Genomic DNA, 16,394 nt, shown 5'->3' with positions numbered 1-16,394 from the left:
TATATGACACACTTGCTTCAATCAATTGTTTGGGGGGGGGGGGCAACTGGTAAATCACACCAGTAGAAATTATTGGTTCCAATAGTGTTTGTCACTTTGTGTAGATGCGGTAACTCAGCAAAGCTGCAGACAAATGCTGCACTACCTAAATGCACTATATAGAAAGTATATTATTGGTATATGACACCCCTGCTTCAATCAATTTTTTGGGGGGGGAACTGGTAAATCACACCCGTAGAAATTATTGGTTCCAATAGTGTTTGTCACTCTGTGTAGATGCGGTAACGCAGCAAAACTGCAGACAAATGCTGCACTACCTAAATGCACAATATAGGAAGTATATTATTGGTATATGACACCGCTGCTTCAATAAAAAATTTTGGGGGGGAACTGGTAAATCACACCCCTATAAATTATTGGTTCCAATAGTGTTTGTCACTCTGTGTAGATGCGGTAACGCAGCAAAACCGCAAACAAATGCTGCACTACCTAAATGCACTATATAGAAAGTATATTATTGGTATATAACACCCCTGCCTCAATCTGTTTTTTGGGGGGGCAACTGGTAAATCACACCAGTAGAAATTATTTGTTGCAATAGCGTTTGGCACTCTGTGTGGCTGCAGTATCGCAGCAGAACCGCAAACAAATGCTGCACAAAACAATTGCACTATAATATACTTTCTATGTTAGAAAGTATATTGTAAGTATATTAGACCCCTCAGTATGTCACACCTATCGATAGCACACCTATACCAGTCCATAAAAGGACTTTTGTGGCCCTATTAGCTAGCGTTTTGTGACCCTAACAGTCTGTCCCTGCTCCACACAGCAACCTCTCCCTACACTTGCAAAAGATTGAATGTAAAATGGCACCCATATCAGGTTTATTTATAAGGTAGGGGGTATGTCCATGTGCTGAAATATCTCAATTGGCTATCCTGTACCACCAGAAGGATGTGTCATGGGTCAAACCTCTTCACAATGTAAAAGAATATGGCAGGCGTAAATATCTACATATGTTCGCCCATTCGCCGAACAGCAAACGAGCAAAGTTTGCCGCGATACGACCGCTAGGCAAACCGCAAGGCCACCTTTAGTTCTGTATACCTGTTTCCACAAAATACGGATAGAGGAGATTGATATACCGGCTTCCACCAAATATTTTTTGAGGCCTGCGATACACCAGCTTCCACCAAATATTGATTAAGGGGTTTGATATACCAGCTTCCAGCAAACACTCATTAAGGGGTTCTATACACCTATTTCCAAAAAATACCATAGAGGAGATTGATATACCAGCTTCCACCAAATATTGATTGAGGCCTGCGATACACCAGCTTCCACTAAATATTGATTAAGAATTTTGATATACTGGCTTCCAGCAAATACTCATTAAAGGGTTCTATATACCAGTTTCCACAAAATACTGATTTAGGCCTGCGATACACCAGCTTCCACCAAATATTAATTAAGGGGTTTGATATATCAGCTTCCAGCAAATATTTATTAAGGGGTTCTATATACCTGTTTCCCAAAAATACTCATAGAGGGGATTGATATACCGGCTTCCACCAAATATTGATTAAGGCTTGCGATACACCAGCTTCCACCAAACATTGATTAAGGGGTTTGATATAACAGCTTCCAGCAAATACTTATTAAGGGGTTCTATATACCTGTTTCCACAAAATACTGATAGAGTGATTGATACTCCAGCTTCCACCAAACATTGATTGAGGCCTGCGATACAACAGCTTCCACCAAACATTGATTGAGGCCTGCGATACAACAGCTTCCACCAAATATTGTTTAAGGGTTTGCTATACCAGCTTCCACCAAATATTCATTAAGGGTTTCTATATACCTGTCTCCACAAAATACTGATAGAGGGGATTGATATACCGGCTTCCACCAAATATTGATTGAGGCCTGCGATACACCAGCTTCCACCAAATATTGATTAAGGGGTTTGATTTACCGGCTTCCAGCAAATACTTATTAAGGGGTTCTATATACCTGTTTCCACAAAATACTGATAGAGTGATTGATATACCAGCTTCCACCAAATATTGATTGAGGCCTGCGATGCACCAGCTTCCACCAAATATTGATTAAGGGGTTTGATATACTGGCTTCCAGCAAATATTCATTAAGGGGTTTCTGAATACTTGTTTCCAAAATATACTCATAGAGGGGATTGATATACTGGCTTCCACCAAATATTGATTGAGGCCTGCGATACACCAGCTTCCACCAAATATTGATTATGGGGTTTGACATACCGGCTTCCAGCAAATACTCATTAAGGGGTTCTATATACCTGTTTTAACAAAATACTGATAGAGGGGATTGATATACTGGCTTCCACCAAATATTGATTGAGGCCTGCGATACAACAGCTTCCACCAAATATTTATTAATGGGTTTGATATTCCAGCTTCCAGCAAACAATCATTAAGGGGTTCTATATACCTGTTTCCACAAAATACTGATAGACTGATTGATATACCAGCTTCCACCAAATATTGATTGAGGCCTGCGATACACCAGCTTCCACCAAATATTGATTAAGGGGTTTGATATACCAGCTTCCAGCAAATATTCATTAAGGGGTTTCTGTACACCTGTTTCCAAAAAATACTCATAGTGGGGATTGATATACTGGCTTCCACCAAATATTGATTGAGGCCTGCGATACAACAGCTTCCACCAAATATTGATTAAGGGGTTTGATATTCCAGCTTCCAGCAAACAATCATTAAGGGGTTCTATATACCTGTTTCCACAAAATACCGATAGACTGATTGATATACCAGCTTCCACCAAATATTGATAGAGGCCTGCGATGCACCAGCTTCCACCAAATATTGATTAAGGGGTTTGATATGCCAGCTTCCAGCAAATATTCATTAAGGGGTTCTATATACCTGTTTCCAAAAAATACTAATAGAGGGGATTGATATACCGGCTTCCACCGAATATTGATTGAGGCCTGCGATACACCAGCTTCCACCAAATATTGATTAAGGGGTTTGATATTTTATAGCTTCCAGCAAATATTCATTAAGGGGTTCTATATACCTGTTTCCAAAAAATGCTTATAGAGGGGATTGATATACCGGCTTCAACCAAATATTGATAGAGGCCTGCGATACACCAGCTTCCACCAAATATTGATTAAGGGGTTTGATATACCAGCTTCCAGCAAATACTCATTAAGGGGTTCTATATACCTGTTTCCACAAAATACTGATAGAGGGGATTGATTTACCGGCTTCCACCGAATATTGATTGAGGCCTGCGATACACCAGCTTCCACCAAATATTGATTATGGGGTTTGATCTACCGGCTTCCAGCAAATACTTATTAACTGGTTCAATATACCTGTTTTTGCAAAATACTGATAGAGGGGATTGATTTACCGGCTTCCACCGAATATTGATTGAGGCCTGCGATACACCAGTTTTCACCAAATATTGATTAAGAGGTTTGATATGCAAGCTTCCGCCAAATATTGATTGAGGCCTGCAATATACCTGCTTCCACAAATACTGCTCTTCTATAGTGACTTTGCCACAGGGTCATTTGTGTGAAAATGACAGGCAGAGGAAGAGGCTGGCCATTCCGCAGGGGTGGTAGGGGTTGGGCAGGTGCACCAGGCCGGAGCCTAAGTGGTAAGTTGGAGAAGGTGCGTGCGATTATGTCAAAGGACGCACCAGACTTGGTTGAGGGGCTCACTCAGTCTTCCGCTTCTGCACCCTCCTCGTCCTCTGTATCTGCACCCTCCTCACTTTCTGCCTTGTGCACCCCCAAAGACACCACCACCACCCATCCATTCGAGTCAGATGAATTATTTTCCCATCCATTCCCAGACCTTACCGATACGCAGCTATTCTTGGCATTGGATCAGAAAGAGGAGGTAGCAACGGACGCCACCAAGCGGGTTGACGACAGTACCCAGATCAGCCCAAGGACGGAGGTCCCCGCTGTTGCTTCCTACTCCGAGATCTCTAATGTCAGTGGTGGTGAGGGTGACGATGATGACGTGTTGATGGATGTCATGTGGGTGCCCACAAGAAAGGAAGAGTAGGGGAGTTCAGAGGGAGAGACAGAGCAGCAGATAGGGGGTAGAAGGAGGAGAAGGAGGCAAAACTCGCAGTGCACAGGAGGCAAAAAGCAGACTGCAAATGTATCTGGAGCAAGCCAATCACCATGCACGCTCACATCTGGCGCTCCCAGGACGCCGGCACATGGCTCTGCAACGTGGGCTTTTTTTAACGTGTCAGCTGCTGACAATAGTGTTGCCATCTGCAGCCTGTGCTGTCAACTTATAAGTCGCAGTAAACCCAACACTCATCCGGGGACGACCGCCTTAGGAAGGCACCTGGCCTCCCATTACCGAGCTTAGTGGGAGCAAAACTGTCAGAACCCACAAAGCCACACTCCCGGCGTGCCAAGTCCTGCCTCTTCTCCTTCTTCTCTCTCCTCCTATTTGTCCTCCACTTCACCTTCCACTGTGCCGTCGTCGCGTTCATCTGGCAAAAGGCAGGCTTTCATGGCCCAAATGTTCGGACGTAAAAAGTTGATGCCGGATAACCCTCTTGCCCAACGGCTGACTGCTGGCTTGTCAGAACTGCTAGCCCACCAACTACTGCCATATAAACTGGTGGACTCAGAGGCCTTTAGAAAATTTGTTGCCATTGGCACACTGCAACGGAAGGTCCATGGAAGGAAATGTTTCTCCCAGAAGGGCATCCCAGAGCTACATGACTATGTTCAGCGGCAAGTGAATGTATCTCTGGCACACATTGTTGGTGCCAAGATACATCTGACCACAGACACGTGGTCTAGCATACACTGGCAGGAAAGGTGCATAACTTTTAATGCCCACTGGGTGACCCTTTTGACAGCTGTCAAGCATGCAACCTGTGGCACCCGTGTGGATTTGCTGTTACCACCACGGATTGCATGCAGGCCTGCCTCTTCTCCTCCTCGGCTGACTCCTGCTACCGCCTCTTCCGCTGCACCCCCCAAGCTCCCTAGAACCTATTCGACTTGCCAGGTGAGACGTTGCCATGCTGTGCTGCGGATTTTGTGCCTGGAAGCCAAGAGCCACACCGGTCCTGCACTGCTTTCAGCTCTGCGGCCACAGGCCGATCAGTGGCTAACCCTGCTCAATTTGACAGTTGGTAAAGTGGTGTGCGACAACGGTGCCAATCTGCTGAGCGCGCTGAAACACGGCAAAATGACACACGTGCCGTGCATGGCACATGTCCTGAACTTAGTCGTGCAGCGATTCTTTGCCAAATACCCCGGGGTCCTGGACATCTTGCGGTGGGCCAGGAAAATCTCTGGCCATTTTAGAAGATCTTACACTACCATTACTCGCCTAGCTGACTTTCAGCGACGACACCACCTGCCCATCAGACATCTGATTTGTGACAGCCCGACGCTCTGAAACTTCACCTTGTATATACTTGATAGGCTGCTCCAGCAGCAACGTGCCGTTAACGACTACCTGTACGGACTCTGCGGCAGGACAGGTTCTGGGGAGCCTGGTTCTGGGGAGTCTGAAAAGGAGTCAGAGGAGGATGGTGGTTGGGGGGAGGAGGAGGAGCAAGAAGAGCAGGCTTTAAACTTTTCAGGGATCCCTGGTATTGTCCGTGGCTGGGGGAAGGAGACTGATGACGACATTCTCCTGGGCGATGTATAGGAGCCAGGGCGCACCACCGCTTCCAATTTAGTGCAAATGGGGGCCTTCATGCTCCAGTGTTTGAAGAGGGACTCCCGTATAAAAAGCATAACGGGCAAGGACCAGCACTACTTAGACTCCCGGTGCAAACACAAAATGGTGAACATGTTACCAGCATCACAGAGGGCTTTCAGAATGCAGCATTTCCAGGCCTTGCTGCGAGAGATGCTGCAGTCTGCTGTTGTGGGCGCTGGTAGAGGAATTTTTACCCACAGCGAAACAGGTGCGGGTACCAATCCTACCTCGCCTGCAAGAAGTGGGCGGTTTAAAGATGTGTTGGTCACTTCGGATATGAGATCATTCTTGCAGCCAACCCATCGAGAGCTTCCCTCCGGCTCCAGCCTCAGGGAATGCCTAGACCGACAGGTGTCCAACTACATCGGGTTAACGGCCGATGTGGACGCTCTGAGAAGCAATGAACCCCTGGACTACTGGGTGTGCAGGCTTGACCTGTGGCCCGAGCTGGTACAATTTGCCATGGAACTCTTGGCTTTCCCCTTGTCGAGTGTCCTGTCCGAAAGGAAGTTCATCGCAGCAGGGGGGATCGTTACCAATAAGCGCACTTGCCTAGCTCACGACAGTGTGAATTACCTCACATTTCTAAAAATAAATGAGGCATGGATCTTGGAGGAATTCAACATCTGTAATGACCACATTTAATTGAATTTCCTCATGCCAGCCCACACATATCCGCCACCACACAGAACTAAGAATGGTCCCTGTCTTATGTAATAACAGCGGCATAAAAGGCCTTTTCTGTCCAGTGAATGCCTAATGTTTGGGGCCTGTACGCCACTGCCCTGTAGTAAAATTGTTATCCAATGACCATCTAATATACCTCCAGCCACATAATCACTTGTGCTTTTCTGTACGGTGAATGCATAATTTTTGGGGCCTCGGAGGAATTCAACACCTGTGATGATCACGTGTTATCGAATATCACCTATTATCATTTGGGATTTATTCAAGAGGGGGGATTTCGTTAGCCATGTTTTTAATCCAATTTTATATTTTTAGTTCTTTTAAACATATGTATTTGACATGTATTTGTACTGGACTATAGTAAAATCGTTATCCAATGACTGTCTAATATACCTCTACCACATAATCACTTGATCTTTTCTGTCCGGTGAATGCCTAATGTTTGGGGCCTGTACTCACTGGTCTGCAGTAAAATTGATATCCAGTGACCGTCTAATATACCTCCAGCCACATAATCACTTGATCTTTTCTGTACGGTGAATGCCTAATGTTTGGGGCCTGTACTCCACTGGCCTGCAGTAAAATTGATATCCAGTGACCGTCTAATATACCTCCAGCCACATAATCACTTGATATTTTCTGTACGGTGAATGCATAATTTTTGGGGCCTGTAATCTAACTGGCCAATGGTAAAATTGTTATACGGTGACCACCTAATGTACCTCCAGCCACATAATCACTTGATCTTTTCTGTACGGTGAATGCCTAATGTTTAGGGCCTGTACTCCAGTGGGCTACAGTAAATTTTTTATCCTTTGACCGCGTAATGTACCTCGAGCCACATAATCACTTGTTCTTTTATGTCAGGTGAATGCCTAATTTTTAGGGCCCGTACTCCTGTGGCCTAAAATAAAAATTTTCTAGGCTCCAGCAGGGCACATTTTTGAAAATATCCCTTTAAGACACAAAAAATGGCCCCTGATTAAAATACATATTTATTGTGGGAATTTTTGTCATTAATCACCCTCTAGTATGTCACTGTCCATGTTGTGAGACTATTTGTGCACTTCTAGTAAGTATTTGGAGGCTGAAAATATGACCTGAAGGTTTTTCAGGTTCGCCTACCATTAAAGTGAATGGGGCCCGCCGTGAACTTGAGGTTCGCAAACATTTGATCGCGTTTGCGCGATCGGGTTTGCTAACCATCCCGGCTGATGTTTGTCCATCACTAATAAGTGGTGTACCCCAAGGTTCAGTGCTGGGTCCTCTGTTATTTAATTTATTTATTAATGATATCAAGGACAGGATTAATACCATTTCTAATTTTGCAGATGACACTAAGCTATGTAGTACTGTACAGTCTATGTCAATAAACTACAAGCTGAATTGAACACTCTGAGTGATTGGACATCAACTTGGCAAATGAGGTTCAATGTGGATAAATGTAAAGTTATGCATCTTGGTAGTAATAAACTCTGTGCTTCATGTGTCCTAGGGGGTGTAACACTGGGAGAGTCACTTATAGAGAAAGATTTGGGTGTCCTTGTAGATCATAGATTGAATAACTGCGTACAATGTCAATCAGCTGCTTATAAGGCCACGAGGATATTGTCATGCATTAAACGAGGTATGGACTCGTGGGGCAGGGATGTAATATTACCATTTTACAAAGTGTTGGTGTGGCCTCATCTGGAATATGCAGTTCAGATTTGGACACCAGTCCATAGAAAGGACACACTGCAGCTGAAAAAAGTACAGAGGAGAACGACTAAACTGATAAGGGACATGGCGGGTCTTAGGCTACTTTCACACTAGCGTTCGTCGGTCCGCTCGTGAGCTCCGTTTGAAGGGGCTCACGAGCGGACCCGAACGCAGCCGTCCAGCCCTGATGCAGTCTGAATGGAGCGGATCCGCTCAGACTGCATCAGTCTGGCGGCGTTCAGCCTCCGCTCCGCTCGCCTCCGCACGGACAGGCGGACAGCTGAACGCTGCTTGCAGCGTTCGGGTGTCCGCCTGGCCGTGCGGAGGCGTGCGGATCCGTGCAGGATCCGTCCAGACTTACAATGTAAGTCAATGGGGACGGATCCGTTTGAAGATGCCACAATGTGGCTCAATCTTCAAGCGGATCCGTCCCCCATTGACTTTACATTGAAAGTCTGGACGGATCCGTCCGAGGCTATTTTCACACTTAGCTTTTTTTTGCAATTTTAATGCAGACGGATCCGTTCTGAACGGAGCCTCCGTCTGCATTATTATGAGCGGATCCGTTCAGAACGGATCCGCCCGAACGCTAGTGTGAAAGTAGCCTAAGTCATGAAGAAAGATTAAAAGAATTAAATTTATTTAGTCTCGAGAAGAGATGTCTAAGGAGGGGACATGATTAACCTATACAAATATATAAATGGGCCATACAAAAAATACTGTGAAAAACTGTTCGATGTAAAATGCCCTCAAAAGACAAGGGGGCACTGCCTCCGACTGGAGAAGAAAAAGTTCAGTCTCCAGAAGCGTCAAAGCTTCTTTACTGCAAGAACTGTGAATCTGTGGAATAGACTTCCTCAGGACGTGGTCACCGCAGGAACAGTGGGCAGTTTTGAAAAGGGTTGGTTAGATGAATTCTTAAAAGTAAACAACATTAATGCTTATGAAAATGTGTAGAAATCACACTTCTTTCTGGTTTTTCGGTCCCCACCTATCCCTTGGTTGAACGTAATGGACTTATGTCTTTTTTAAACTGTATTAGGCTACTTTCACACTTGCGTTCAGAGCGGATCTGTCTGATGTCTGTACAGACGGATCCGCTCCTATAATGCAGACGATGGGATCCGTTCAGAACGGATCCGTCTGCATTATATTTCAGAAAAAAATCTAAGTCTAATTGTTAGTCAGACGGATCCGTCCTGACTTTGCATTGAAAGTCAATAGGGGACGGATCCGTTTGAAATTGCACCATATTGTGTCAACGTCAAACGGATCCGTCCCCATTGACTTACATTGTAAGTCTGGACGGATCCGTTTGGCTCCGCACGGCCAGGCGGACACGAAAACGCTGCAAGCACCGTTCGGGTGTCCGCCTGCTGAGCGCAACGGAGGCCAAATGGAGCCATACTGATGCATTCTGAGCGGATCCACATCCACTCAGAATGCATTGGGGCTGTACGGATCAGTTTGGGGCCGCTTGTGAGAGCCTTCAAACGGAACTCACAATAGGAACCCCGAACACAAGTGTGATAGTAGCCTAACTATGTAACTATATATGTGCTGCCCAAGTGCAAAAAGCAAGGTTCATAGAGGCATGGTTGGGGAAGTTTGGTGTGGAGGAACCTGCCTGCTTTGCACGGACACCTGGCCTTGACCCCATCAAACTTCTTTGGGATAAACTAGAATGGAGTCTGCAAGCCAGGTCGTATTGTTCAACATCCGTGTCTGACCTTAAAAAATGCTCTTCTGGACTAATAGGCAAAAACTCCTGCAGACACATTCCTATATCTTGTAGAAAGCCTTTCCAAAAATGGAAGCTGTTTTAGCTGCAAAGAGGGGACCAACTCCATATTAATGCCCATGGATTAAGAGTGGGATGTCATAAACGCTCCTGTGAGTTAAGTGTACATCTCCCGAATCCCAGTACTTTTGTCAATATAGTGTAATACTAAACATGCATTCAAAATCATAAATCAGACCAGAAACTGAGCAGAAGAAAATGTAATAATACATGTAGCAAAAATCTTTTTCATTGTTTTCTATTTTATATCTACAGACCAGGACCAAAGAAGAAGGAAATATGAATTACCATATAACTGTTACCTCTCTCTCTTGCTCTGGCATATCTACACATCATTCTACAATACAGAATTGTTTTCATGCAAACATATCTGGGGCAGCTTATAATGTTACTGTTATATCTTCTAATGAAGCTCAAGCTGCTTCTCCATGGTCTACAGTCATTGAGGAAGACTGGGCAGGTATGTTGTACATTGTAAAGCGGCTTTGCTCGGTATCATGCTCAGCCCCATTCACTTCTATGGGGATGAGCTTCCTCCTAGGCCGTGTGACTAATGAATGTGTCATGACTGGCCAAGAAAAAGCTGTGAGCAGGCCGTAGCATTACTACGAATGCCGCTGCCTTCTCAAACAGGTGATCGGCGGGGGTCCCAGGTGTCGGACCGCCACTGATTAGATACTGATGACCAGAGGATAGATCAGTATTTAAGCCTCTGAAAACCCATTTAATGTTTGATGCTTTATTGTGCTGCTAAATCTCCATACAATATTTATTTTACCATAGCACAGATTTTTTATACTAATCTGAGCTATTAACAAAGGCTGTAACATCCAAATGTATGCCAAAAGAGGTATACCTTGGCCAGTATACCTTTAAAAGTAAATGACTATGACCAGCTTTGTCAATATCCAATAGATATCAGCTGAGGAACAAAGTGCACGAGCTCTGTGCGGGCAGGCAGGGGAAACAGTAAGTAGGTGTTATAGTCAGTACAGCTGGGAGGCAGTATGTGGCATATGTCCTGTGCACAGTCTAAAGGGCAGGGAGGGACACAAAATAGCAGGCTGCTTTAGCCAAGGGGAACATGGGAAGATACAAGTTGACTGCTGCTCTGTGAGGACAAAGGTTTGAAAGGACTTTCTGAGAGAAGTGACCCTATCTTAAAGAGGTTCTGTAGTGAGGACAAAATAGATGCTAGGGGCAGTGGAAAAGAACTGTGGGAGGGTGGGACGGACTTTTTGGCCTCCAAAGGAAATGAATAGCTGCTGTGAAGCTGCAACCCGTACAGAACACAGACAGGCGGCAGCTTTAGTAACAACCACCCTCCCTTCATTTCTCAGCTTACCACTTTGGAGACAGTCTAGATTCACAGTCTGTCTAGATTTGTAGGCTGCTTTTAGACTGTGTTTTGTAATCTGGCTAACATCATCAGTCTTTATCCCCATCCTCGCATTCAGTGTGATGTTGCTGTGAGGCATAGGAGAGGGTGCAGGCACTGAGATGCTCATTGAAGCCTGTTTTAGCATATAGATTGATATCTCTTTGACTTTTTAATATTCATGGCTGGGCTCCTGAAGGACTCTACTTCCCAATAGCTACTGCATTCGCTTGAATTTCTCTCTCATATGGCAGATTTTCATATGGGCACTTTGAAGCCTAAGCCCAGGGAGGCTGCCCAAACCACCTATATAATAATCCGCCACTGCTCCCGGCATCTTCTGAATCTGTCTGAGACAAGCTCCTGGTCATTGTCCCTCCTTGTTTCAATTCCCGGCTTTGGCTGGTGGTAATTTTTCCTTAGTTCCAAAGTGTCCATATGAAAAGGTTCAGTCCCTGGTTAGGCTCCTGGCATCCTTATAACTGGCTTTCGCTCCTTGTCATTGATTCTCCAGCTTCTAGTCATGCTCTTTGTCATTGTCAGGAATATGGCTGAAGACCAGGGATACCTTAAACTCTGTACCATAGCCAGTGCAAAACAGTTACAGCCATAAGGATTCACAAGTCACAAGAAATGTTACTATATTATTCACACTGAAACCATAATCTGATAGTTTGCTTAGATTATCGTTCCACTGTAAGAAATAAAGAAACATTACACTTACATTCTTTAAAGACATTTTGGACAGGGGAAATTGCAAACAAGTATCAAATTGGTACATTTTACAGCCCATAGTTTATGAAAGGATAGAATGGAGAGGTAGAAAACAGGTATTATACTCTGCTGAAAAATTCCTGTGTCCAACCTTATGACTAAGGATTTATTATACATCAGAAACATGTAAGCATAAATGTTTTACAACTCGCTTCTGAATATGAAAATTTTTATTTTGCTTGCTTTTAAACGTGTTGCTGGACAACACTGTAGTTTTTTCTATATACATGGGCTGAGATGGGGCATGTCAGGGTCAACTGGTTCAATTGCAGCATCAGTAGACCTGGTTTGTTTCTACAGATTTGCAAGACACTATGCTTTGTTGCCTTAGGGTGTTGGGGTATATATTTTCTATGAGGCCACCATTTTTCAATGTATATCACTGGTAGGAGTCAGATATATTTGCTTTCAGGCCCTCTATTGCCTTCTTATGGCCCCTTTACACAGCCCCTCTACACGTTCCTGATAATTGCCTGATTGTGAGGGGAGGTAAATGCTCCATTTACATGCAGCAATCATCTCCTCTGTATGAGGATCCATACAGATTCATTGTTTCTAGACAGCAGATGCCTGCTTACACAATATGATCTGCTGCTCAGAAACAATGATTTTGGTTGTTCGATCAACTATGCTTTCACCCAACATATGACCATTGGGTGATCAGCAAAACATTTACTTCTGGAAAGTGTGGAGTGCATTTATATTGAGCCCCTGTACTCTGATACCATTAAATTAAATCCAGTGTGACCAACTGTATTCCGAAGTCACCTAATTAGTAAATAGAGTCCACCTGTGTGTAATTAATTCTCATTATAAGTAGCTGTTCTGTGAAGGCCTCAGATATTTGTTGGAGAACATTAGTGATCAAACAGCATTATAAAAACCAAGGGACACACCAGACAGGTCAGGGATAAAGTTGTGGAGAAGTGTAAAGCAAGGTTAGGTTATAGAAAAAATATCCCAAACTCTGAACATGTCACGGAGCACTGACATGGAATAGTTATAGGGGTATGAATACTTTTTCAAGTCACTGTATTGGATTTTATGTGAAAATGTATTTCTTTTTTCTTCTATGGAACACATTTGTTCTTCCATAAATAACTAATTATACTTCATATTTTCAGTGATACCCTTTCAAAATGTAACTTTATTTGGAAATAAACTAACAGTGAACTGGAAGGGGAAGAAAGGAGAATCGTCATATTGTATTGCGTGGAAACCCAGTGAGATGAAAGGGGTGTCTTTTAGCAAACTTTTGGAAATTCCAAACAAAAATAAAGCAACCATACTTACAGGTAGGACCTTGATAATAATAAATAGGCCATAGTTATTCATCATATTATGCAATAAATTTTGTTTTTAGTTTGGTTCACTGATTAGTATAAGGGAAATTGATCTTGTGAAGCCAGCTGTCCATGTTTCCCAACATCTCCCCTCTCCCGGTGAGTAAAGTGTTTGGTGGACAGCTATCTAAGGTGTATATGAGCACCTTTGCGAAATGACAACACATACAGTACAGACCAAAAGTTTGGACACACCTTCTCATTCAAAGAGTTTGAAAATTGTAGATTCACACTGAAGGCATCAAAACAATGAATGAACACAAAAAGTGTGAAACAACTGAAAATATGTCATATTCTAGGTTCTTCAAAGTAGCCACCTTTTGCTTTGATTACTGCTTTGCACACTCTTGGCATTCTCTTGATGAGCTTCAAGAGTTAGTCACCTGAAATGGTTTTCACTTCACAGGTGTGCCCTGTCAGGTTTAATAAGTGGGATTTCTTGCCTTATAAATGGGGTTGGGACCATCAGTTGCGTTGTGGAGAAGTCAGGTGGATACACAGCTGATAGTCCTACTGAATAGACTGTTAGAATTTGTATTATGGCAAGAAAAAAGCAGCTCCTCACTACAGCATAAGGACCCTGTGGGCCCCAGTGGGCAGGAGACCAGGGACCAGCGTTCCTTGCTGTGCTGTCTGTGCTCTTCTCAGGTGCCGCCACCAGCTCTCTTCCACTTATGTCTGGGCAGCTCAGTAGGGGGTCCCATTTAGGGATGGGGGCCCTGGGCAATTGCTCTGTCGGTTCGAATCCGACCAAGGACAATATCTGCATGGACTTTGCATGTTCTCCCCGTGTTTGTGTGGGTTTACTCCGGTTTACTCCCACACTCCAAAGACATACACAGTTGGATGCTAATGTCTGTAAAGTGCAAAAAATAAATAATAAATAAATCCATTCCAATGCTGTGGAGGATTTTTTTCCTTTACAACATTGTTTCCGTTCATTGAAGTTTGTGGGCGCACATTTATGCTCAATTCTCTTAAGGTCAGGCCACAACATTTTAATTTGACTGAGGTCTAGACTTTGACTGGGCCATTGCAACACATTGATTAATTTTTTTTCAGCCATTCTTTTATAGATTCTGGTATGCTTGAGATCATTGTCAGTTGTATGACCCAGTATCAGCCAAGCTTTAGCTATTACTGTAATAGATGCGGCAAAGGGAACGCCGTAGGGACAAAACCTGTAAAAGAGTGGAGGAATTGCATTTTTTTCCCAATTCCTCCCCATTTGGAATTTTTTCCCACTTCCCACTACATTGTATGTCATATTAAATGGTGACATTAGAAAGTACAACCTGTCCCGCAAAAATGAGCCTCAAGGAAGATAGGGGGGAAAAAAAAATTTACTCTGGTATCCAAGGGGTTAAAGGGGCATTCTGGGATTTTTGAACTTATGACCTGTCCTCTAGATAGGTCATCAGTATCTGATCGGTGGAGATCCGACATCCAGGACCCCCTTCGATCAGCTGTTTGAGAAGGCACAGGAGTTCTTGGTAGTGTCACGGCCTTCTCTTTGCTCACCAACACAGTGCCTTCATTCGATAGCAGCTATGTTTGGTATCGCAGCTCAGCCTTGTTCATTTTAATGGGGCTAAGCGGCGTCTGCTCCATGTGACCAATGAACGTGACATCACATGACCTACGAAAAACTGCAAGAAGACTGTGGCGATACTACGCTGGTGCTTTCTCAAACAGCTGATCGTGGGGGTTGCAGGTGTTGGACCCCCACTCATCAGATACTGATAAACTATCAGGAGGATAGGCCAAAAATCTCAAAGAACCCCTTTAAACTGTCCATGTTCTTTATAAAAAGAAGATGCTTTCTCCTGGCAATCCTTCCAAACAAGCCATATTTGTTCAGTCTTTTTCTAATTGTACTGTAAAGAACATGTACATTTAACGTGCTACCTGAGGTCTATAGAGTCTTAGAAGTAGCTCTTGGGTTTTTTGAAATATCTCTGAGCAATATACCGTTTGACCATGGAGTGATTTTGCTGGGGCGTCCACTCCTGCAAAGATTAACAACTGCCTTAAATGTTTTCCACTTGTGAATAATCTTTCTTACTGTAGTATGGTGGACTTCACATTCTTTGGAAATTGCTTATAACCCATCCCAGATTGATGGTCAGCAATAATTGCTTCTATAGGATACATGGCATTCTATAAGATACATGGCATTCTGTTAATACACGTCTGAATGCTCCAGACCAGCAAACTGCCAAAACTTTTTTTATAGAGTTGTTCACACTTGCTGATGGTCAGTTAATCAAAGGCACTTGATTAGCAGCACCTGGCTTCTACTTAGGCTAGTTTCACACTAGCGTTCCCCGGTCCGCTCGTGAGCTCCGTTTGAAGGAGCTCACGAGCGGACCCGAACGCCTCCGTCCAGCTCTGATGCAGTCTGAATGGAGCGGATCCGCTCAGACTGCATCAGTCTGGCGGCGTTCAGCCTCCGCTCCGCTCGCCTCCGCATGGACAGGCGGACAGCTGAACGCTGCTTGCAGCGTTCAGCTGTCCGCCTGGCCGTGCGGAGGCGAGCGGATCCGTTCAGACTTACAATGTAAGTCAATGGGAACGGATCCGCTTGAAGAGGTCACCATATGGCTCAATCTTCAAGCGGATCCGTCCCCCATTGACTTTACATTGAAAGTCTGAACGGATCCGCTCAGGCATCTTGCGCACTTAGAAAATTTTCTAAGTTATTAATGCAGACGGATCCGTACTGAACGGAGCCTCCGTCTGCATTAATATGATCGGATCCGTTCAGAACGGATCCGATCAAGCGCTAGTGTGAAAGTAGCCTAACCCTGTCAACTTCTTGTCACGAGGGTGTCAAGAACCACGCCTGACTCCGTTATACCCGGGGTCAGGAAGTCGCAGCGGTTGGCTGCACGCTCTATGTAGAAAGATAGGGCTGTTTCTTTATGGCAGCTTTCTGG

At 44.2% G+C, this 16,394-nt stretch overlaps 1 protein-coding gene across 2 annotated transcripts in view; it reads left to right on the top strand.

Moving 5' to 3' along the window:
• The window catches only part of IL12RB1 (interleukin 12 receptor subunit beta 1), a 253,753-nt gene that overhangs the window by 185,620 nt on the left and 51,739 nt on the right, over positions 1-16,394 (top strand). For both annotated transcript variants that reach the window (XM_044280404.1, XM_044280414.1), the window contains 2 exons: positions 10,216-10,420; positions 13,237-13,407. In XM_044280404.1, the coding sequence (XP_044136339.1) occupies positions 10,216-10,420; positions 13,237-13,407 (376 nt within the window). The remainder of the gene's footprint in view (positions 1-10,215; positions 10,421-13,236; positions 13,408-16,394) is intronic.

The sequence above is a fragment of the Bufo gargarizans genome, chromosome 1 (genome assembly GCF_014858855.1).
Source record: "Bufo gargarizans isolate SCDJY-AF-19 chromosome 1, ASM1485885v1, whole genome shotgun sequence".
In the NCBI taxonomy this organism is placed as follows: domain Eukaryota; kingdom Metazoa; phylum Chordata; class Amphibia; order Anura; family Bufonidae; genus Bufo; species Bufo gargarizans.
The sequence above is the reverse complement of the archived record's forward strand: the minus strand, read 5'-3'. Positions and strand labels throughout refer to the sequence as shown.